Raw genomic sequence first — 22,360 nt, 5'->3', positions numbered from 1 at the left:
AAACCAAGAGGAGACCCCCTTCCACATTTTTGTGGAGCCCTTGCCACCCCTGAGTAGGACAAGCCTTTCTCGACCTGGGTTTGCTCCACTGTTTGGGGCTATTAGCCCCCTCCCTTCTTTTTTCCCATTGGTGAGCCAGTCTGGAAGGCAGTGTGAACAAAGCAGCGAGAGAGGAGAGGAGAGGAGAGCAGTTGAAAGAGTGAAAGAACTGACACTCGCACTCGCTCGCTCACACCGTCGCCCGGACAACCAGCCGTAGAGGAGGGGGAAGAGGGAAAAGGAAGAGAAAATAGAAATGTAGGGGAGAGAGGTTTTTTCATTCTCTCAGTCAGTTCCCTGGAAATCCTAGCTAACAGAACTCAAAGTGTCGTCTCTGCACCTCGTGGACCAACCAGTGAAGACAAGACCTACGACTACAAGGAGAGTCGAGTTCCGATCAAAGAACTGTGTTCGGAGAAAGACAAGGCACCCGTGCGTGTACAACAAGGAAAGAGGTACTGGACTGGACATCACCGTCAGCTTAACTCCTCTCCCAGGCACAGGTAAGATTCCTCCGATATCCCATGGTCCAATTTTAAGGCAGCTTTGGGCATCCTTCTGCCTTTCAGTTGCTCTGGCTTTGAATTCTAACAGACACAGAGAGGTTATAAACACCCTCTGAATATGAACCATCTTCAACATGTTCTCTTGAGCAGAAACATCTGGGATGGTCTTAGATGGGCAAGGGTGAGTCACCTGGTTCACCTGTGAAAATGGTCTTTCAGGGTCCATAAACAACAGATCAGCTTTCTTTCTCACCTTGTCCAGCTCTGACCACACAAACCAGGATGAAATGTCAGTGGGAGAACTGCAGGTAAAAGACATTCTGACAGCCTTCAAAGAGATCAGCTTCACAAAAGATCCAGTGGTGGATTAAAACCCTGACACCTTATCAGTGCCCACTGAAGGATCTGAGGTGTGAGCACAAACCTTATCTCCACACCTCTCTATATTCTGCTGCTCAAGCTGACCGTAAAAATAAAAAACAACTCAATGCACATGCCTGGTAATCGGCAATTCTTCCCATCACTTGGGATCGCTGAATACAGGTTGCACATTCTGGGGAAGGCAGGACAGGTTGTCAAACAAATTGCAAAATGGTGCAACTACATGCAAACGCCACTGTGTAGATTTTGTATAATTTTTTATTTTCTATGATTAAGCCTGAACTTCCACACTGGCGTCCATGTGGAGAAGCTGCCGGCCAGTATGCATGATCCACAGTAATTCCTGCTGGAAGGGCCTGCTCATATATAAGGGATGTCTTCCCGGTACGCTCGATTGAGATTAATGTCCCTTTAAACAACCTCGTGCGCTCCATGAATTTACACCAAATTGAATTTGTGGAGCAGCTGAGGGAGTGAGAAAGAGATGAGCCTGAGGAGAAGAGGAGGAGGAGGAGGAGGAGGAGGAGGGGGGTGTCAGGGGTGTGCTTTCTATTTTTAGCACGAGTCTGTAGAGGTTATACACATACCCCTCTTTCCCCATGCTCACAATCACTGTGGACACACTCACGGACAGTCAGTATAATAGTATAATACATGAGGATGCACATCCTTCTGTGTCGTGTCAGGTTAGGGATGGGATGTTTAGGTCACACTTGGCATGGGCACCATGGCCAAATGTGTGCGCGAGTGGGCATCTCACAGTGCAAGATTAAGAAAGAGCACACCTTTCACACGTAGCGCACAGAAAACAGATATCGCCTGGCCTGTTGATCTGGCACTTGAATCCGCGACAAAGGCGCCCTGCTCCCTGTAAGCCTCAGCATTTATGTGCCTGCCTCTTCCTGTAATCTACTGCATGAGCCCATGCTGTCAGAAACAGCAGATATAAAGAGACCAATACAGACTACTGTGCAACAGCCCACAGACAGTAGTGCCTTTGCATTATGCATAGAGGACAATCTCTTAAATTTCCGCGTCGTATATAGAGCCGAAGCCCGCACATAAAAGTGTGCTTAACGGGCGATGTAGTGCGAGTGCGGCCAGATGATCACAGCGATTTAAGCAGATGGGGCAGCTGTAAAGTCTGTGTCTCAGACAGCGATGCCCTTTTTCCTGCCTGGTTCTATGACAGACTCTGCCTGTCTCCTGGTTGAAAGGAAAAGCGTGTTTATTTTCGGCTTGTAAACATGCCTCCAGACCCGTGTTGCGCTGGTCGGCAGTGCTCCCCATGCTCCTGTTACGCCCATAATTAATGTGCTGATGAAACTGTACATTTGGCAAAGTGGAGAGCTGGAATTCATCAGTGCGAAAAATGGATGCGTCTCAGTCGCTTTTCAGGGGGAGATTACCCCGAGATGCATAGCTGTAATCTCCCAGTGCCTGGTGTTGGAGGCACAATTTCAATGCACGGTAAATGTGCCTGTACTCAGCTGTCCAAATGGCTGTTTAGATAATATACACAGCTCTACTGTAGAGGGCTTAGGCTCTGAACAACCCGTACCTTGAATGTTTTTATAGATGGGGGACCAGTGAAACACTGTTTCCCTTTACTACCAGGTGGGACCCTTGACGCATTAGAAAATGCATGTGAAAGCAATCCATTACCCAATACAGGATCCGCACACAACAATGTTAAAAAGTTGTGGAGCACTTCCTAGTGTAGAAGGCAGGGAAGCGTGTGTACAAACACATGAAACTAACCAGGTAGGTGACTTTGTGATCAGTGGGGGCCCAAGGCCCCCTCCTGCTCACGGACGCTTCCTGTGCGTAATGAGTTTGTCCTCTGAAATGGTCGGGAAATGACGCCAGATGCCAGATGCTTGCTGCGGGCGCAGATGTTGGGCCGCCTCACTCTGTTTGAGGGATTACGGGAGATGTGCCTCCCCGTGGAGAATACCACCTCCCCCAACGCCACCTTACTATGCAGAGGCCCCCTCCCTGAGCAAAGGACGGTGTCAAAACTGAATGCGAAACAGCTAAAAAAAAAAAAAAAGAGAAAGAAAGAAGAAAGAAATATATTTAAAAGCGTTTTTTGAAGAGTTTGTTCATGAACTTGAATTTCAATGAGCCACATTGGCAGGGGACCTTTTCATACGATGAGATGCAGTACATTCTTGAGATAATTAACACCTGCAGACTTAACTTTCAACTTGCTTGCTGCCCAGAAGAGGGGATTGTACCTTTGTATCCAAATATGAAACACCTGAGGGCACGGGAGAGAAAGCCTGCCCCTACAGGCACAGGAGCTTGCTCTCCCCTGATAGTAGATGACATAGTCACTTACAGGCTGCAGTTAGAAGATCTTTTGCCACCTGAATACAAAGTTTATGGAGCTACCAGAGGTGGAAGAAAGGAAGAGACGGCAGTAGAGAGCGGTTAGGTGCTGCTGGGGCCGGAGCGCCACTCATACTACACACCCCTTGGTCCCTGTCACCAATGAGACGGTTGAGATGATTTAATTTGAAACTGTTCTGCCAAATTTAAGTCTGCTGCTGATATGGCAAAAGAGGCTTACAGAGATCTCCCGTGGAGAGTTCAGACTGCGCACAGCAAATGGAGAGAGTGAGAGGAATAAATTACCGGCCGCTCTGTGTTCCGCATCACAAACTGGGGGCTTTGGAGACAGAGCGTGCTCCAGGGCCCCAGAGACATGTCTTGCCCTCGCAAAAATCCTCCTCTTGACTTTTCCCTGCACAGAAGAGGAACCCTCATTTGAGGTCGTTGGAAGGCAGATTTAATATCCGTGCCCTTGCTGGCAGTCACGTAGGGCAGCAGTCCTGCCTGTTTTAATGGCCGCTCCTTAAATCAGTTGTGCTTTATCACAAAGTTAACTTGTCTATGACCACAAAGGTGTAAAGCAGGTGAGCTCTGCTGTCTTTGTCTTTGCATCAGGGGTGGCGATGGAAGCGGAGGATGAGCCCTTGTGGCTGCAGGAAGACTGGGACCTTGAGGAGGACGAAGGGCAGGAGGAGGAAGAGGGGAATGAAGAGGCAGAGGGGCAGTGTGGTGCCGAGGCTAAGGCCGATGCGCTTGGGGGGGTGTGGGGGGCAGTAGGCTGGGTGTATACTCAGCCCTGGGTCAGTGCACTGGTCCTGGGAGCTGGAGTTCTGCTGCCCTGCGTCCTCTCAGCCTACATGTTCCTGTACTGCTCTCCCTTAGACATCGACCTGTCTTACAGCGCCTTTGAAGTGCGCAGCCACTCCTCTGCCCAGCGCTTTGATGCTCTCACCGTGGCTCTGAAGACCCAGCTGGGGTCCTGGGACCGGCGCCGACGTGACCTGGATGATTATGCCTCTCAGGCCCTCAGAGACTTACTGCTGGACAGGCTGAGCAAAGTCAGAGGTGGAGCCAATAATGAAAGCAGGATCTCAGAAGCTGTGAGACACTTCCTGCTTGATGGACAGGATTTGAACACTGAAAGTGTTACACTGAACAGTTTAGGAAGAACAGAAGAGAGGACCTTAAGACAAAGGGGTGCAGTGGGAAAGAATGAGGAAGCTGCCATTAAAGACACTATGGTGGGAGAAGGGAAGAGGGAGAGAGGTAGTTCTACAGCCAACGTGGGAGAAGAAGAAACCCCAGAAGCCAGAAAGAGGAAGGGTGATGGGGACAGAGGAGAGTCTCTGGTGAGGGCACCTCGGTCTGTGGGGGGAGCTCCATACTACTCCTACCTGCAGAGCCAGGCTTTGTGGAGGATGGAGCTGGTTTTCCTGGCCCAGGGTGGGCGGGACAACAACATCTTCACACCGGAACGTCTGCACACCATCCACAGGGTGGAGCGGCTGGTCATGCAGCACCCCCAGTTTCATAAGTTCTGTTGGAAGCCCCTGGAGGTGCTGAGGGACCTGCCCCTGGGGCCTTCCTACTGTTCCCCGCCCAGCTCCCTCCTCTCCTACCTCTTCCCCAGCGAGCGAGGAGGGAAGATCTACTATGACGGCATGGGCCCTGACCTGGCTGACATCCACGGTGAGTCCATAAATCATTTTTTGTTCATGAAGCCGTCGATGTGTAAGGCATTCTATGGCCATTTATGTCTCTTGTGTGTGTATGTCTGTAAGTCCTGGGTCACAACCTTATTTGAAATACTTGAGCCTGTTGGATACCTGCAGATTACTGAATTTTATGCACAAATTGCTATTGGTATTTTGACCAATATTCAAAACAAATCTTTCTTCCATAATTGTACATTTTGGTTAAAAATTCCCAGGGCACTGCTTGAGTATTTGCTAATTTTATCAGTATCTTAAGGATTAAAGTATTTGAAATTGATATTTGACTCTGGTCTGGCATGGATGTATGAGTGCACAGGTGTGCATAATAAAATATGATGAAAACTCAGCATAACAATAGACAGCGGTGTGATAGTACCACCGCTCTCCCTCCCAGGGGCCTTGAGTCTGGCCATCACACACCCGCAGTTCTACTGGTATGTGGATGAGAGCCTGACGCCTGACAACCTGCACAGCTCCCTCCTGCGCAGCGAGATCCACTTTGGGGCTCCCCTGCCCTCCTTCTTCTCCCTGCAAGACCGGCCGGAGGAGCAGAGGCGTCGCTTCCGCAGCTTTGTGGTGGAGTACGCTGACATTCTGGCCCGCCAGTCCACCAGGTCAGCTCCAGGCGCTGTATCGCGTACCGCAGACATTCAATCACCCAGCCACTGTCCTGAAAATGGGGGCAGTAAAACATTTATTATGATAGGACAGTGAAACAAATTTATTACAGCGAACAACAAACGTTGACAAAGTGAGATATCCATGCAGTGCAGGGGCTTGGGGAGCCAAAGGACTCCCCAATCAATTACCTTCGCTCCCCTTAAATACAAAAGACTGCAGGGTGCTTAAAATCCCCCTGAACATTTCTGGAATCAGGGAATGTGAGACAGAGAGGGAGAGAGCAGATATAACTGGAACTAATGAGTCTGCAGTTCCAGTAGTCTATTTGCTCTTTTGGGCATTCTTATCTGCAGAATGTCCGGTAGCCCTGGAGCTTCGAAGGGCCTTTTAGATTTCAGATACACACACACTCCAGAACAAGAATTAAGTACACAGAAGAGTGTAAAATAGTGGCAGTGAATACAGCCAAATAATATTGTATGCATTATAGTAACATATTTTAATTGGTGTTCTGCAAATGTGAGTTTTGATGCCGTTGGTCTGGTTTGATACTGTTTTATTATTGAAAAATAATGCCTGGGTTTGAGTGCATTCAGAGTCTGCTGCTGGGAGCACAGTTCCGGTGGGCAGTGTTTAGCTGTGCGCACATAATGATGTAGAATTGTGCGCACTATAAATCACTGCGGGTAAGGGTGAAGGCATGGTAAATTAATAATTTACTGAGTGAGAGGCAAGAGTCAGCAGTTCTATGCTCAAAACGGCATAATGTATAATGTAGTTTTTTCAAAGTCAGGGTCGAGACCCAAAGCATGGGTCACAAAATTCAGATCGCTGGTTCATGGTAGGATTTTGTATCAGATATGAATTATCTCGAGTGGTGTTAGAGCATGCAGAGAAGTTCATTTAATATGAGTTATTGGCTTTTAGTTCTACATTATGCATCTTTTGTACCTTTTTTAAACTAAAATTTTATACCCCTTTTTATTATTCTGAAAATTTTGTGTGCCCAGTCTAGCAATTCAGGAAAGTGCTGATTATTTTATTAATAATAATATCCAAAGTTTAAAAAAGGTTAAATTTGAAGCTTCGGTTCATGAAAATCTTATCATGGTAGAGCATATACACCATAAACCCAAACAATATTCAAACCCAGTAAAGTTGGCATGATTTATCCCAATAAACACCTCATCTGTCTGTCTGTCTGTCTGTCTGTCTGTCTGTCTCTCTCAGTCAGGTGAAGGTACTGTATGGGGGTACGGAGCTCTTTGATGATGAGGTGAGACGCACCTTCCACAGTGACATGCTTCTGGCCCTCATTAGTGGGGGTTGCATCACTGCGCTGGTCTACATCCTCACCTCCTTCTCCGGTACAGCAACCTGCGGCTGCATCACACAAAACCCGCTCGCTGAATCAACTGTCCAGCTCAGTCACAGTGCTCTAGAAAACAACCACCCACAGCCATGTCACACTGACCCTTCTCTGAGAAACAACTACCCACAGCCCTGCTGCACACATACCCTGCTGCACACATACCCTGCTCTTAGACATGATTTTCCTTAGCTCACACTGATTCAATCACACACTCATGTTTCTGCATGAAATCTATTTCAAACCTCCCCTTTTGAAATGTGCAATCACAACAGAGATACTTCAGATTTTTAGGTTGTATTCAGATGAAGGTCCAATCATTGAAGAGGGCCATAGTAGCTGACCGTTTGAAGTGGATGTCTTTCCTTTTCCCAGCATCTGCTACCAGATTCTGCTCCTCAGATTTTCAATCTATAAATGCATGAGCAGTTACACAGGCATAAAATGCAGTAATGTGAGATGTTCCCTCAACTTGTCTTTCTCTCTTACTACAGTGTTCTTAACCTTCTTTGGGCTTGCCAGTATCGGCCTCAGCTGCCTCATGGCCCTTTTCCTGTACCACGTAGTGTTTGGCATTCCCTACCTGGGCATCCTTAACGGAGTGGCAGCCTTCGTCATCATTGGCATTGGTGAGCTTGGACCGCCTCCAAGATCCTATAATATCTGTCCTGGCTCTCTGCCCAGTGCTCAAGGAAGACGGCAAACTCCAAACATGCATAACTTTGCACTGAGCACTTCCCGAAGAGCTATAATCTTTCTGTGGATCTCAGCTGACATGCACAGAAGGATTGATACAAGATACTATAATTCAATATGGTTTGCACTCCAGTTCTTATTCCTTCCAGAGTTCTGTGTACCTCTGCTTTTTCATTTCTTTTCCTTTGATGTAATTTTGCTCCTCTTCTTTCCCGCTGTAATCTCTGTTTCCCCAGGTGTGGATGATGTTTTTGTGTTCATCAGCACGTTCAGACAGGCCTTTCATCTAGTAAAGCCTGACCAGCGCATGGTCTACACGATCAAGACTGCTGGGCGGGCCACATTCCTGACCTCCTTTACCACTGCAGCTGCCTACGCGGCCAACACCTTCTCTCAGGTAAGAGACGGGAGAGAGAGTGAGAGGTGCATGATACATAGATATCAACCATTTTGACTCCAAAAGAATGAAATGCAATGAAAATGCTGTGACTTAGTTGGGCAGTTAAGAATTATTGGATGGGCAGACTGAGAGACTGAAAGAGATTAAGAATTTGACCAGCACTCAAAGAACACTTTGTTCTTTGTATAAATACTAAAGGTTCATTCGTGACTGGAGTTTAGAGGCTCACTAAAGAGAAACGTATGCTGAGCATCCAAAGATCAAAATGGGAAGGAACCTGTGAATTCTGCTCTATCAGATTGTATAATAATGTCAGGGTGACTTTCTGGCTATTTTGAAGCTTTCAAATTTTCCTCTCAAATTCAACATTTCAGTGATAAAATCCACAAGTTTCTAGTATATCAAAGTCTCTCGATATTAATATAATCTTTGTTCTAGAGTGTGCTGCTGAGCAGAAGAGTAAATTCTTCTCGTCCCATCTCTGTGTGTGGTTGCATCAGATCCCGGCCGTCCATGACTTTGGCCTCTTCATGGCCCTGATTGTCAGCTGCTGTTGGCTGTGGGTGTCTCTGCTGATGCCTGCTGCCCTATGTGTGTGGAGCCAGTGTGTGGTGCTTCAGGAGAGCCGCTGTCTAAAACGGTACCCTTGCTTTTATCATTTATAATTTGTTTTGCTGATGCATTTATCCAAAGCAACTTACAGTTGATTAAACTAAGCAGGGACTCCCTCCTTGCTCGAGGGCCCAAATGCTGTGCGGATGTTATTGTGCCTACACTGGGGCTTGAACACCAACCTTCCGGGTTCCAGTAATGTAGCTTAGGCTACAGGCTGCTTTTCTCTTTGAGCTATGGCTTGATGTTGATGGACATCCAGGTGGACAAGCTGTGGTCTTTGAGTTGTTTCTCACCTACATTTACCCCCTCAGGTGTCACTCTCTCCCAGATGTGTCTATCAACCACACCCCCTTGTCAGACCAGGATGATGACATTGCTCTTCTGTCAGTTGAAATTCAGTCAGGTGAGACAACCGTTTCCTGAATATAAAATGAGTTAAAGGTGGGACTGCAATACAAATTAATTGGAGATTTCATACCTTACCCTCTCCATCTCATATTTCTCTCCCACTACTCCTCTCATCCTACCCTCACCTCTCTCTCTTCATTCTGTCTTTTCCTCTCAGGTTCTTGTAGTCCTGATAATGATGCCCCCTTGCTGGCTCTGGCAGTGGAGACACCTCCTCCTCTCTCTGGGCAGGGTGGAACTGGAGTGGTCAGTGCAGGCCTACAGCGGGTACTGCAGCACTGGGTGGCAGAGCCAGTGGTGGAGAAACGCAGAATCATTGTAGGTGAGAAGCCAGGCTTTCAACTATTCTGATGACTTCTGTGACTTCTATGAATATTGAAAAACCCATGAAGATGCAGGCACGTCGTTCATTACTGTTCATCTGCCTTCCCTCCCTGTTCTTTCACCTTTATGTGTCTGTTTTTGGGTCCTGCTCTTAATTCAGAATTTTACCCATTTTTCCTCTTTCCACCACCCCCACCACCATCATACATCTCCCTCTCAGCTTTCTATGTCCTTGTTCTGCTGATGTCAGCCGGATTCTGCTACCTGCTACGACCGGCCAGTCATGCCCCGCTGCTGTTCCGATCAGACACAAACCTCCAGACCCTGTTGGAGCTGCGCAGCAATCTGAGTGCCCAGGGTATCTCCTGTCACATGTGCTCCGGTGAGGCCGAGACACATAACAGGCACAATACCTACAACTTAAAGGCTTCAAAAATGACTGGTTGAAAACACATATCATGAATAGATATATTAATGTTTAGAATACTTTCCAGTCCTATGTCCAGTTCTAGGCACTATGCTATAAGAAAATGTACAGAGAAGGGGAACTAAATAGGTTCCAGATATCCAATTTATAGGTTGCTAAGACACTAAATCTCTTTCAGTTCAGCAAATGGCCACAAAGGAGGATGAGTTCTCTCAACAGAAATAGGGAGCTTGTTCTGATATCAGGAAATACACGGAGCAGGTTGCCAGGTTACAAATGCGAAGTTGCCGTGTAACCCTTAGAGTGTTCAAAACCAGGCTTGAGAGAGTACTAGACACTGACTAGACAATAGGCACAATGACAAGCACAGATTGCCTTTTCTTGTCAACAACATTCTTCTTATTAAGGCAATGGAACGGGAGGTGAATAGCAAGTCTTTTGTCAACTGATGTGAGCAGGTTGTTTTGACAGAATGCCTTGTGTGCACTGTACGTGTGTGAACAGCAGTGGACTAGAATGATTGGCCCTCTTCCCACAGGTCTGTTCATGGAGAAGCCACACTCCCTGCGCAGTGCCACCCACCCCTGCCCCTCCTTATCGGGGGGTCCTCCCCAGCAACATCCCTCACACCCGTCAAATTCAGCTGCGCACAACTCGGCCAAGCCAATCTCCACAGCCACTCAAACAGGTCGGGGTCAAAGTTGCATTATGAATGTTGGCATCTAGTTTTCATTGTGTTGAGTGATTGCACAGCTACACAAAAAAATCTGTTAAAGCCCCAGAGTAACTCAGAACCAGAAGTCAGTACAGCTTCAATGACGGGTAAGTCTGACAGTAAACAATGTAAGAGGTGACTATTTATATGGGGTTTGATGTCAGTCTGTTCTTCCCTTTCCAGACCTTCTGCTCACAGTGTATGTGTCCAAGCTGGATGTAGGTGCAGCCATCACCCTCTACCGCTTCTCTTTGAATGCTAGTGTGCCTTCACCATGGAAAGCCCTATCTCCTGGGAATGGAGAAGTACCGTCCTTCCAGGTAAAAGTATCTGCAAAACGGCAAACACAGAATATTAGCACAAAGAAAAGCCAAAAAAGTTTTTTACCGCCTCTAGTCATTAAAAAGAGGAAAGCCATTTCTAGCTAATTCTTTATCATCTTAAAAAAAATAACTTTGAATATTCACAAATGGCTGCAAATGGAGTATGATTGTTTTACAGTCCTGATGTTCATTATTCACTTTGCTGTCAGTCTAATGAGTGAGTTAATGATGCGCTCTATAGTCTAATGTGATTCTGACTTCGAGACCTCCATGGTCATGGGGTGCCGAATAGTTTCTACTGAATGTCAGACCCACAGACCCTGAACAGTTTTTTCTCAGACTCATTAAACACAACGATGAGGGTGTGGATGTCACTGTATGGTGTGTGTCCAATCCAGGCTTTCAGCAGACCTCAAAGGAACTTCAGCACACGCATGACGGTCTGCATCTCCCACGCCGCCCACCCTCACCCACGCTGGATGATTACCTCACGGTCATGTGACCCCCGCGATGGGTGGAGATCAGAGTTCAGCTTTTATGTGGCATTAGCTGAGCAGCAACACAGCAGGTAAGGAGCAGGAAGGCTGACAAAGTAAGAGTGAGAGGAACAGTGATTAAAAGAAAACATGAAAAAAGTGCATAAGGGATATTAAAAGGAGGAAGCACAAGACAAAGCTGTTGAATGCAAGCTCTCCCTGTGGGTCCAGGAAGCTCTACTTCGCCCAGCTGAGACACAGCCCTTATCCCAGCCGAGTGTGTGCAGCTCCCCCTGGCTGTATCATTAGTGCTGGTCCTGATGGACCCACCCAGGGTGCTTTCTACACTCCACTTCCTACAGGTAATTGAGGAAATAATGAAAAAATAGAGCTCTTCGTAATTCCAGATTTCCTGTGGGATAGGATTCATCAACATTAATGTTTGTATTGAGAATAGACAGTGAGGCTTCCTCTGCACTGAATTTTAATCGTTTCTTTTTTGCTCTGTCTCTCAGACCCAGGACAGACTACAAGTTCCAGAACCTCTGGCTTTAACCCATGCGGAGGTGGGGCTTGCGGGCAGCCAGCAGTGCGCCCCCTGGTGGACACTGGCGCCATGGTGTTTGTTGTGTTTGGGATCCTGGGCGTGAACCGCACACACCGCAAAGACAACCACGTCATCGGAGACATGGTGCGTGACATCCTTGTTAACCTTAATCCTATCCCCTGAGATTTTGGAGTCCCTACACAGAATTTAATTCCCCCCCTCCCTTTTTTTTTGCACTGCTTGTTAATGATATCATCAAAATTGCTGCACCTCTATATTAGGTTGGATCTAAATAGAAGTGAAATTTCCTCTGCAGGGCACTGTCATCTACGACTCCAACTTCGACCTCTTTAAAGAGATCGGGCACCTCTGCCAGCTGTGCAAAGCCATCAGTGCCAACACACGCTTAGTCAAGCCTGGAGGAGCCCAATGCCTACCCTCAGGTACCAGCATCTAAATGACTCTGTTGACGAGATGTTTATCTTGATATGCATGGTTTTCTATAATATTAAAATCACTAAATATAATTTAAGAGTTTACTCTTGCCTCCTCCAATAGAGGCACACTGTCAATCTTGCATTCAAACTGTTTGCTCTTGCAGTGAGTCAGGGCTTCTATTGTTCTGGTAAAGTTACAACCTGCTAAAAGCCTGTAGCCTATTCAGTTTAGCCTGAGAAGTGCTAATCTCTTTCTTAGCGATGTGAAAAATTTTAGCATGGTTGCAAGATAATCTTTGTACAGATTCAAGATAAATGGTTCATACTGTTAACAACCAAAGAGCAGAAATGAAAACGAAAACCATCTTCATTCTCTACTCTCTGTACGGGTTTATTGCTTGACATGTTGGCATATGTTATTCTCCCCTGACTCCCCGGACTGAAGTGTTTAGATGTGGTTTGTGGAAGGTCAGCCAGTACCGCAATACTAATACATTCATGAATATGAAAGCTAACCGGCTGCTCACCATAGTCGCACAGCAGTTCCTCTGTCAGGTCCCAAATGCTTCCCTCATCAATCTGGTTTCAGTTCATGTGTAGTGCTGTGCACAAACTGCCTGCCCATCAAATTGTAGCTATCACTTTGTGTACATTTTTAGTGGCTTTGCTTTGTCCTCTGCCAGTTTAAAATATTAGACTACCCCAACAAAATGGAGATTAGTTTTTTTCAAAGCATCACATTTCATTGGCGTAAAGCCTTGCTAAATGTTATTAAATCTTGAGTAGTATATGGAGTAAGGAGTAACGAGCTAGCTAGCACAGTAACATCCATAAATTATCCGGAAATTGCTAAGAAATTAGCGGCCATTAACTAGCTAAAATATTTAAAGACACACTAAAACGGAGCACTAGCTTCTGCGATATGACGCCCGTGAGTGAAACGGCTCTTTCGGGAGGGCAGAGCCCTGAAAATCTCATTTTCCAGGAAGTGAATGGAAAAACGATTGATGTGAAAATACACAAGTATTATAATTGTATATATTTTTTGGGTATATGCTTTGTAAGATGTGTTTCTATGTTTATAAACAGTTGGCTAAATTGAGGGAAAAGTTATCTAGCTCCCAGGTTATCTAGGTAGCTAACACAACCACAACTAACATAAGTCCAAACGCTGGAATAAAACATTCCGAGTGAAGCAGAGGGGTGAAGATTTGGGTCAGCTAGCTAAAATCAAATGCATTGCCTACTCGGCTACGGTCCACTTATAAAATTTGCGTAGCGACCTCTTCCCAAAGTGCAACTTCTGAACTTGATGCAAATTTTGAGGAGCAGAAAATGTTTTATCTGATGGCTCCTGAGTAGCCCCTCCTAGCCACCATTCATGAAAAAATATTAATATTTCAATGTGATCAATAGGCCTACTCTCAGTTTTCAATCCATATGCTCAGCGAACGCTTAGCAAAAACCACAAGTAGCCTGCGGATTGATTTTTTTATTTATTTTTTACCCAGGGAGGCTCCTTACCTGACAGTTCTGTGAGGCTACTACAAAAACTTTTTGCAAAGACTGAGCTATAAGAGACAATGAATTCTCTCTCTCAAAGTTACTTTATATTGTGTGGGTGTCCAGATCAAATGTCAAATGTGTAACAGCCCTACTTCTCTCTCCCTCTTTTTTTTTTTTTTTGCTTGTTCTTGTCAATCTATGTGGGTCTGACTCAGGAAACAGCCTTTCCTCCCTCCTGCCTCTGCTCCATCCAGAGTGCCAATCTCTTCCCCAGCCCAACCTACTGCCAGGGCAACTATCCCATGGGGCAGTGGGCATGCAGGGCGGAACAGTGCGCTGGCTGTCTATGGCTTTCGAATCTGTGAGTGACGCTCCACACACTGACATCAGTGTGTTCGATCCTTTTTAGGGTACAGGGCCCATTACGTCTGAGTGGATCGTTGATATGCAATTAAGGAACATATGCAGAAGTGTGGGGGTTAATCTGTAGCCTTCATTCAGCTACTCTTGGACTAAAGATTTAGTCACTTCAAAGTCACAGTACAATTGTTTGCTTCCGGTTGTAACTCCTGAACTACATGGACTCACACAATGCCTTCCCGTTGCCTTCCATCCCAGACCACCTACAAGGGGAAGTCCTCTTTCCAGACCCACTCTGACTTCCTCCAGTGGGAGTCGTTCCTGCAGGAGCAGCTCTCAGCTCTCCCCCAGTCCTCCGCTCTGCACCGCGGCTTCCAAACCTGTGAGCACTGGAAGCAAATCTTCATGGAGATCTTAGGCAAGTAAAATTCAGACTTGGTCTTTATATGAAAGCACACTTGATTGGCCCTGTTATATGGATCTCTTGGCTAATCATTTCAGATGAAATATTTATATGGCTTGAGAAATCTGTGCTGTGGTTACAAGTGTAAAAAAGTATGATTCTATGGACTTACATTTGGTTTTAGTGACTCAGAGATTAGGTTGTCTGTTCAAATAGTACAGGTAAGGTTCACTAGTAAAGGACTTTACTTACGGTACCTGAATTGTTAACACTCAGCCCTATGGAAGGGATTGATTGATTGTAATGGCTTTGCAATAACACCATTAAGTGGGTGTATGTGTGTGTATGTCAACATATTTAATACCATGGGCCATTGTAAACCACTCAGGGATGATTGATCTTGGAGGTATCTGGGCTGCATCTTAATAAGCTGTCCAAACTATTGGAAAACCTTTTCCTACCTTCTATTTACATGTGTGCTTTGTCTGTAGGTGTGGAGAGCGCCCTCTACAGTCTTCTGTTGTCCTTGGCCATCTGTATTGCTGCTGTATCTATTTTCACTGCCCACCCACTCCTGCTGTTGCCCATTCTCCTTACTATCCTGGGTAAGAAATGCTCGCAACCCTTCAGCCAGACCTGCTGGGCATAGATGACAGATAGGGAGGTGTTGTGATACTCAAAAACACATGTGCAATAGTCTGTTTCTTTATTTGTATAAGATAATTCGGACTGTTTTGGTCCATTGAATCCCCCACCTATATTGCACCATTCTCAGAAAGAAAAGTGGAGGTACATTTTTGTTCTTTAACAAACACATTTCCAAAATGTACACTGAAAGCGCAACACAATAATGTTCTATTTGGTACTAATAAGTACCTTTTACAAGCAAAAAAGGTAGAAATTATTTATACACTCAGTTAGCACTTTATTTATTAGACTTATTTTTTAGACTTATTAAGTCTACTGCTGCTGTAGCCTATCCACTTAGAGGTTTGATGCATTGTGTGTTCAGAGAGGCTCTTCTGACCTCCTCTGACCTCTGTAATTAACAACGCATTTCTGCCCGCAAAACTGCTGCTCACTGCTCACCATTCTCTGCAAACTCTAGAGACTGTGCATGAAAATCCCAGGGTTCAACTTTATGTACCTATTGTGTACCACCCTATACCTTTTTTCTAAATTCTGAATTCATGCTGTAAAGCTCAAAGCTGGCAACTAGATCAAATCAATATCAATAGTTTTAAATGTCAAGGACCAGACCTGAATGTATGCTGGAACTATGACATTCGTATTGTACTAAGGCCTAAAAATTTCTCTGAATAATTGTATTTCTTGTCATCGAGTTTCCCTTTTTTACTTTAAACTCCAGTCAGTTTATTAAAGCAAGGCCCATGGAAAAAGGGATCCAGTAAAACTTCATGATGTGGTATCATTAAACAAGATTAAGGAAGCATTGGAAACTACACTGCCATCCTTAAAAATGCATTTGTGGTAGTTCATCAAATATTAATAACTGCCAGGCAATTATATAGGAGTTGCCCAAGATATTCCACACAGGGTTAATTATATACCCTGCTGAGATGTAAGAATATATAACACTGCAGTATAATGCTGCTGCAAATGGCTTATTAAGAATTTACAGTAGTGTGCAAGAACCTGGGCACCGCTGGTCAAAAAGCCTTTTACAATTCATATCTAAGCTAACAGAAGGGAACCTGGCCTCTAAATGGTACAACATTAAACGTGACACATTTCTTTACATTTTAAAGCAAGATAACTTTTTCTCCAAACTTCTTTGGTGGTGGCCAAAAAGTTCCATTTTGGTTTTGTTAGTCCAAAGCACATTGTTCCAAAAGGCTTCAGGCATCTCAGTGTTTTCTTTTGCATACTTCAGACACTCAATTTTGTGTTGAGGGAGTTCTTTCTGGCAACTTTGCCATGTAGCTCTCTTTCTTGTTGCAAATGAATTATCTTCATTCTGAAATCCTTGGACAACTGTTCAGAGGATCCCATGGTTAACCCCAGACAGAACAGCCACTGCAGTTGGATGCTTTAGAAGGCATGGAGTTACTTCAAAATAAAAAGTTACGCCCTAGAATTATACTCACCTGACTCATTGAAGTCCTAACAAGTAAATCACTTGGGTCTGGGACTTACTAATCATCTTTTTACAAAGAATAATCCAAAAGGCTTCCAAATCTTTTGCACACGGCCATTTTCCTTGTTTTCTTATCATTTATAAACAGTAAGAAATGAAAATAAAAAGCAATCTTGCCTTCAAATTTGCAGAAAGGTCTCATGTTTAACTTTTGTAGTTTAGAGTTCCGGTTTGCTGATCACATACAGATTCATTGTAACAGACGTGTAATCCAGGGGTGCCCAAATCTTTCTACCACACTATAAGGGATTGTTATGAAAGATGGACAGTATGAAAGGTCGTGTAAAGGCCTATGTTGATGGGTATTTCCACAGGTGTGATCTGCCTAGTTGTGGCAGTGATGTACTGGTTGGGCTGGGAGATGGGGGCGGTGGAGGCCATTTCCCTCTCCATTCTGGTGGGCTCGTCTGTGGACTACTGCTTGCACCTGGTGGAGGGGTTCCTGCTCGCCGGGGAGACGGGTCCCCGCATGTCCAGCCACCGAGCAGTATGAGTCACCTTCCTCCCCCTCTTTTCCATCTTCCCTTCCTTGTCTGACCTTTTCCTCCATTCCCACTCTACTCTTATTTCTGATCACACATTAATGCTCAGTAATTAGTCCTGAGGTTTTTTTTTTAGTAGTGCTTGGAATTTTAATGAGAATGTGTGCAATACACGCAAAGGAAGAAAGTTAGCTGCTAAAAGCTTGGACATATAGCATTTGTTTTTTCACAGTGCTTATTTTGTCTAACTTTGAAATACTTTATTCATTTATTCATGACAAATTGAAACAGTATTAGATTTATATCTAGTGTTTTGGGAGTTTTATTTCTGCCTCTCTTTTCTTAGCCTCCTCAGGACCTGTCTGGCCTGCGGCAGTGGAGGACCTTAGTGGCTGTGGACCACGTTGGTGTCGCAATAGTTTCCAGTGCTGTCACCACAGTGATTTCCACGGTGCCACTCTTCTTCTGCGTCATCGTGCCTTTCGCCAAGTTTGGCCAAATTGTTGCCATCAACACAGCAGTCTCAATCCTCTTCACCCTCACTGTTACTGCCGCCCTGCTGGCCACAATGGGACCAGCTCACTTCAGCCGACCCCCTGGTGCAGTGCTAAAAGCCTGCATTGCTGTGTTGGGGACAGTGACCTTCGGGGTTGGACTGTACTGGGTCGGGGGGCGAATGGTTGGCCCACTGCCTTGGCACACAGTCACCACATAGCAACAAAGTCGTCACACATGACCATCACAGTCGCGCTTTCCTGTTCTGGCTTGTGCAGCCAGCGTTCATTTAAGTTTTGTTCTGATGTTGCGTGATGCCGCGTTCAAAGTTTCAGGTACAGCGAGTATATCTTTTAAGGACACAAGTTGATACACATATTTTTATATATGATCACGGTAGCAGTATTTACGTAAAGGTGGTATCAAGGTTGGTGGGATCAAGACAGTCGACATTATGCACATGAAATAACACAAATTCAGTCAGTAGGTCTCAGAAGAAGGAAAAAAATGTCACTGGCAAAATTATGGGAAAGTCAGAGTGGTGTTGCCAGGAAACATAAATCCTTTATTGCTCTTTTTCTCTCTCAGGATATCACTGGCTCTGCTTTGAGCTCCTGTCCTTATCGCTGCTGTTATGGAGCTCTGGCCGACTCCCTCTGGCTTCGGTTTTTAATTGCCAGGCAAGCAGGCCCAAACAAGGTCTCCCCCTCTGAACACAGACAGTTTGAAACCCTTTCATTTGTGTGCAACACCTTCACAGGGCCCTCTGACCTGGTGAAAGAACCACTAGATCTTTCTGACCAAGGAGAAGCCAGTGCATCTCTAACTAGAACATACAACTTATCATTAATTACAGAGATATCAGTTCCGTTATCTGACATGACAACAGCCAATACAAGATGTGCTGTTTACAGTGGGTAGAAGTGAAAGAAAATTGATAAAATGTCACTGAAAAGGTGCCGTGTGTCTCATCACACGAGAATGACACTGGCAAAGCTTTTCTTCTGTCTGGATTCAAGCGACTGGGCGGTTGGTATTGTGCATGCACCAGCATGATTCCCTGATGACAACTACTGCCTCGAAGAACAAACAGATGCTCAGAGGCCAGAAAAGATAGACTAAGAAAAAAAAAGCGCTAACACAGCGGTTGGTGATGGAGGAATCGAAGATAAGCCTTGGTGATCAAGACTAGATGTAGCACAGAAAAGGAAAGTATGTTACTTCCCTTTGACTCACAGTGGCTCTGATTGCACTCTTTTGTGGCAGACCACTGATAGAAGAAGAGATATTGTACACTGAGAGGCCATTTTTATCGCCCAAGTAAAAGGATGTGTATCTCCTGGAATTTACAATAATCTGAGATCCGATGGGATTCAAAAGCAAAACAAAGGTGAGAAAACAAGGTATTTTCAGAATATATGACTGCTCTGTTCAAAATGTGCTGCACTACTGTTAAAAATATTTCCCTAAAATAGAAATGCACAGTACTATTTTTGACACCTGACAGAAGGAAACATCAACTCTCGCAGCCAACACATGTTTTAAGCCTTTCAATATGTCAAGCTTGCTCAAGAACAAATATGCCAATTTAGGAAATAAAAGCATTCAACTAAGAAATAATAATACGCATCATACAAATAAATGGGCAAATGCACAGACAAGCTCAGCAATGAATGCAATCAACTGAGAACCAGTGATGAGCTCTAGAGTGAATAGTCATGACAAATAGACACATTTAACAAACAAATGCATTCACATGGGAAATTACAGGTGATTCAGGTAAATAAATTGTTATCCTTCTCTGTCTTTCTCTGCAGCCTCGTTGCGCCAATGTAAATCTTTAAAACTGTGAGTATACTTCTAACAACAGGTGCAAATCATCTAATTCAATAACCTTGAATAACCATGTAAATAATGTAGTCACCCTGTTAAGACAATACAGTATACATAGTAATGCATAGTGTTAAAAAAAACATACTACAGAACTAAATCAAAGAATTTTCACAATCATGCACAGTCAGTGTTTCTATTATTCCAAAGCATTTGAGCTCTGTACACGAGTAGCTGATTATCATCAATTAAGTAGGCAAATTACAGCATGCATTTCAGAAAATGACTCTCAAGGTCTTTAATACATTTGCCTGAATAGAGATAAGGAGGCATATTTATAGTGATATCAGGGTGATTAATGTACTATAAAAGCCCTCACCATTCTGCCTCTTTCACATTGACTTACAGACTCGGCCCTTCACTGGACTTCAACAGCACAACTGGACTTCAAGGGGCACAACTGATCGCAAATCAACATCAACAGCTTCGTCTGACATTTTCATCTGAAAAGTACATTTTGAACAATGACAATTTACACACTGTAAAGTCAAATGTTTACTGGACACATAAGAATGTTTGAAGAAAAGTAAAGATGTCTATTTATTGGCTACAGCTTGATGGTATTCTTTTACCTTTTGTGTATCATATTTCTATGAGCATGTTACATTGAACATTCTGTGAGGGGTTTCACTAGCTTCTCTGGTTATGTTAGTTTCAAATAATTTTGTGTGACTTGTATTGATTCGTGTCTGTTTGGTGGTAGTATGGAGTGTTGGAAAACTGGGCTTGTGAGGAAGAGGTTGCATGTCTAAAATATTACATGGGAAACCACTGTTGTACACTTGAGCAATGCCTTAAGTGTCCTATTCAGGTACATCCAGTAAATGGACGACATGTAGAACGTACCAGATGTAAATCGCCATGGATACGAGCACCTGTCATGCAAATGTAATTGTACTTGCACTTGCACTTGTCAAACTCCCCTGTAATGGTCTATTTCAGGGAATTTCAGACAGGTGTGGACATGTAGAAATCTCCTGCTTGGTCTTGTAAGGTCCTGTCGTGCCTTGCTTACAGTTGTGTAGTTCATGCAGCAACGTGCACTGAACAGTCTCTGCTCACCCATGGTCTCTGCCTCTTTGCTCCTGTTCTCCTAGTACAACAATTAGCTCGTTAGCCCCCTTTGAACAAATGATTCAGATATGATGCAGCCACTTAGCATCCTCTCAGACAGACACCCTCAGCCTCCTCCACTTTCTCCTTCACCGTGCTCTTGGTAATTCACAGAGCTCCTTACGCTGATGAGGTTAACGCAGAATAGTCCTCCAGACTGACACTATCTATGAGTCCATCCGTCTTGCCTTGCCATCGTCAGGATAATTACATTTCTGTTGAGATATTCAAATCAATTAAAGGGGTTTGTGGGAAAGGTTTTTAATGGCTGTTATTATAATGTATGATGTTTTTAAATTGGTGGTGGTATGTAATAAAGCGAAACAGTGAAAAGGATAAGAGAAAATGGTGGTATGTGATCTTTCCAATGGCAGGTCATACACAGAAAGGTCTATTAATGTTTCTTTTAAGTCAACTTAACTGAGGTTTTTCATAAATATAGCAATATAAATGTGAGTTAGAGTGCCATCAGATAAAGGGCATGACTTTAATGTCTGATTCACATCTCTAAAGTGGTCCAACAGATCAAACAGGTCAGCTATCAGAAAATAGAGCAGGGCCGATTCACAGTGCCTCAAACAATCGCACTTGCACATAAACCTGCAGAAAGGATTTGTAATGCATAAAAACATGAGTTTCTGGATTTTGTTTTGAATGGAAAACATCAGAGTATAGGGCCAATAGCGCTCTTGCAAATAGAATATTTGACTGAAGCAGAATTACGGGGCAGCAGAATGTGACTGAAAGGCAGCCCTAGCCAGCACTCAGAGGGCCAGCAGAGGCACTGGAAGAGGCAGATCAGGAGAAACTGGGGTTCTGTGGGAGTCCTTCATCGGTCCACCTCCAAATCAGGCATCTCTGTTGGTCAGAACACAGCCAAAGAGATGGTTGAGCTCCCCGAATCTTTCCCTGAAGGTATTTGTTTTTCTAAACGGTGAGGGAAATGTTTAAGCACACAAAGAGGCATGAGAGGATGCCACCACAAATTATTCAAAAGGAGTAAATTGCATAAATAAGTGGCTCTGAATAATTAAATGATGCTATGCTCCATCTTGGTAGCTGCACGGCTACCTCAGATGCAGGAGAGAGTACTCAACACTGCATTGTGAGACAGTAAGTAAGGTGAATGCAAGGGCTTGTGTGGTAAAATCTCTTGTATTCTCACTTACAGTGGAACAATAATGTTACCCGCACAATGCTACGAACACTTCCTATAATAACCACAGCATGTTACTAAGCTGGAATAATCATAGCAGCACTGTTTTCCCCAGATTTCAGTCCTTTTAAGTTTTGACAATACAGATTTCTAGCTTTCTATTTCTATTGAATGTGGAGTCTAGCTCAATGGGGGAAATATTTTATGCATAGTATGATAACATGCATTATTTACAGCTTTACTTCTTACTTCCAAAATTCCCCTGGCTACCCATTTTGGTTTCTCATTTAAAAGAAAAGGTTCTTTCTGTGCCTCAGTAGTTCTCCATACTCACTCCAGTGCTGAACAGGATGGTCCCCAATTTGCTGGGCTCATCTCACCAAAGGAACATTAATGCTGCCATCCTTTGGCATGGAGGTAATGCGCTCACAGTGGTGGTACCCTACTTTAACTAACTGTAA

General features: G+C 44.4%; 1 protein-coding gene and 1 long non-coding RNA gene across 3 annotated transcripts; one reads left to right on the top strand and one right to left on the bottom strand.

The window, feature by feature from the left end:
- The first annotated feature begins 196 nt into the window (after positions 1-196).
- On the top strand, positions 197-21,067 carry disp3 (dispatched RND transporter family member 3). 2 transcript variants are annotated; one of them, XM_061260576.1, is made up of 23 exons: positions 197-542; positions 3,879-4,952; positions 5,373-5,592; positions 6,830-6,966; positions 7,463-7,597; positions 7,901-8,061; positions 8,565-8,704; positions 8,991-9,082; positions 9,245-9,409; positions 9,632-9,793; positions 10,377-10,526; positions 10,737-10,873; positions 11,275-11,444; positions 11,584-11,714; positions 11,868-12,043; positions 12,216-12,342; positions 14,058-14,203; positions 14,461-14,620; positions 15,097-15,210; positions 17,078-17,250; positions 17,592-19,130; positions 19,558-19,588; positions 19,979-21,067. In XM_061260576.1, exons 2-21 carry the CDS (start codon positions 3,887-3,889, stop codon positions 17,958-17,960), a joined length of 4,131 nt encoding a protein of 1,376 aa, XP_061116560.1. In that variant the 5' UTR covers positions 197-542; positions 3,879-3,886; the 3' UTR covers positions 17,961-19,130; positions 19,558-19,588; positions 19,979-21,067. The 2 variants fall into 2 exon arrangements, with proteins under 2 accessions (XP_061116560.1, XP_061116559.1); XM_061260575.1 differs by having other exon boundaries at positions 9,572-9,793.
- Positions 9,223-13,052, bottom strand: LOC133140557 (uncharacterized). The gene is made up of 4 exons (XR_009710016.1): positions 12,864-13,052; positions 11,364-11,460; positions 10,750-10,883; positions 9,223-9,365 (listed from the first exon to the last, which is right to left on the bottom strand). It is a non-coding gene; the product is annotated as an uncharacterized LOC133140557 (long non-coding RNA).
- Positions 21,068-22,360: the final 1,293 nt, after the last annotated feature.

This window comes from Conger conger, chromosome 11 (assembly GCF_963514075.1).
Source record: "Conger conger chromosome 11, fConCon1.1, whole genome shotgun sequence".
NCBI lineage: Eukaryota > Metazoa > Chordata > Actinopteri > Anguilliformes > Congridae > Conger > Conger conger.
Note: the sequence above shows the minus strand (reverse complement) of the source record. Positions and strands in the feature narration are given on the sequence as shown.

What these genes read in the sequence shown, in the direction of transcription:
- disp3 (XM_061260575.1), top strand. Translation starts at nt 3,887, where the DNA reads ATGGAAGCGGAGGATGAGCCCTTGTGGCTGCAGGAAGACTGGGACCTT. An exon ending in CATCCTCACCTCCTTCTCCG is followed by an intron (nt 6,967 to 7,462) that starts GTACAGCAACCT and finishes CTCTTACTACAG; the next exon opens with TGTTCTTAACCTTCTTTGGG. An exon ending in GCATGTCCAGCCACCGAGCA is followed by an intron (nt 17,251 to 17,591) that starts GTATGAGTCACC and finishes CTCTTTTCTTAG; the next exon opens with CCTCCTCAGGACCTGTCTGG.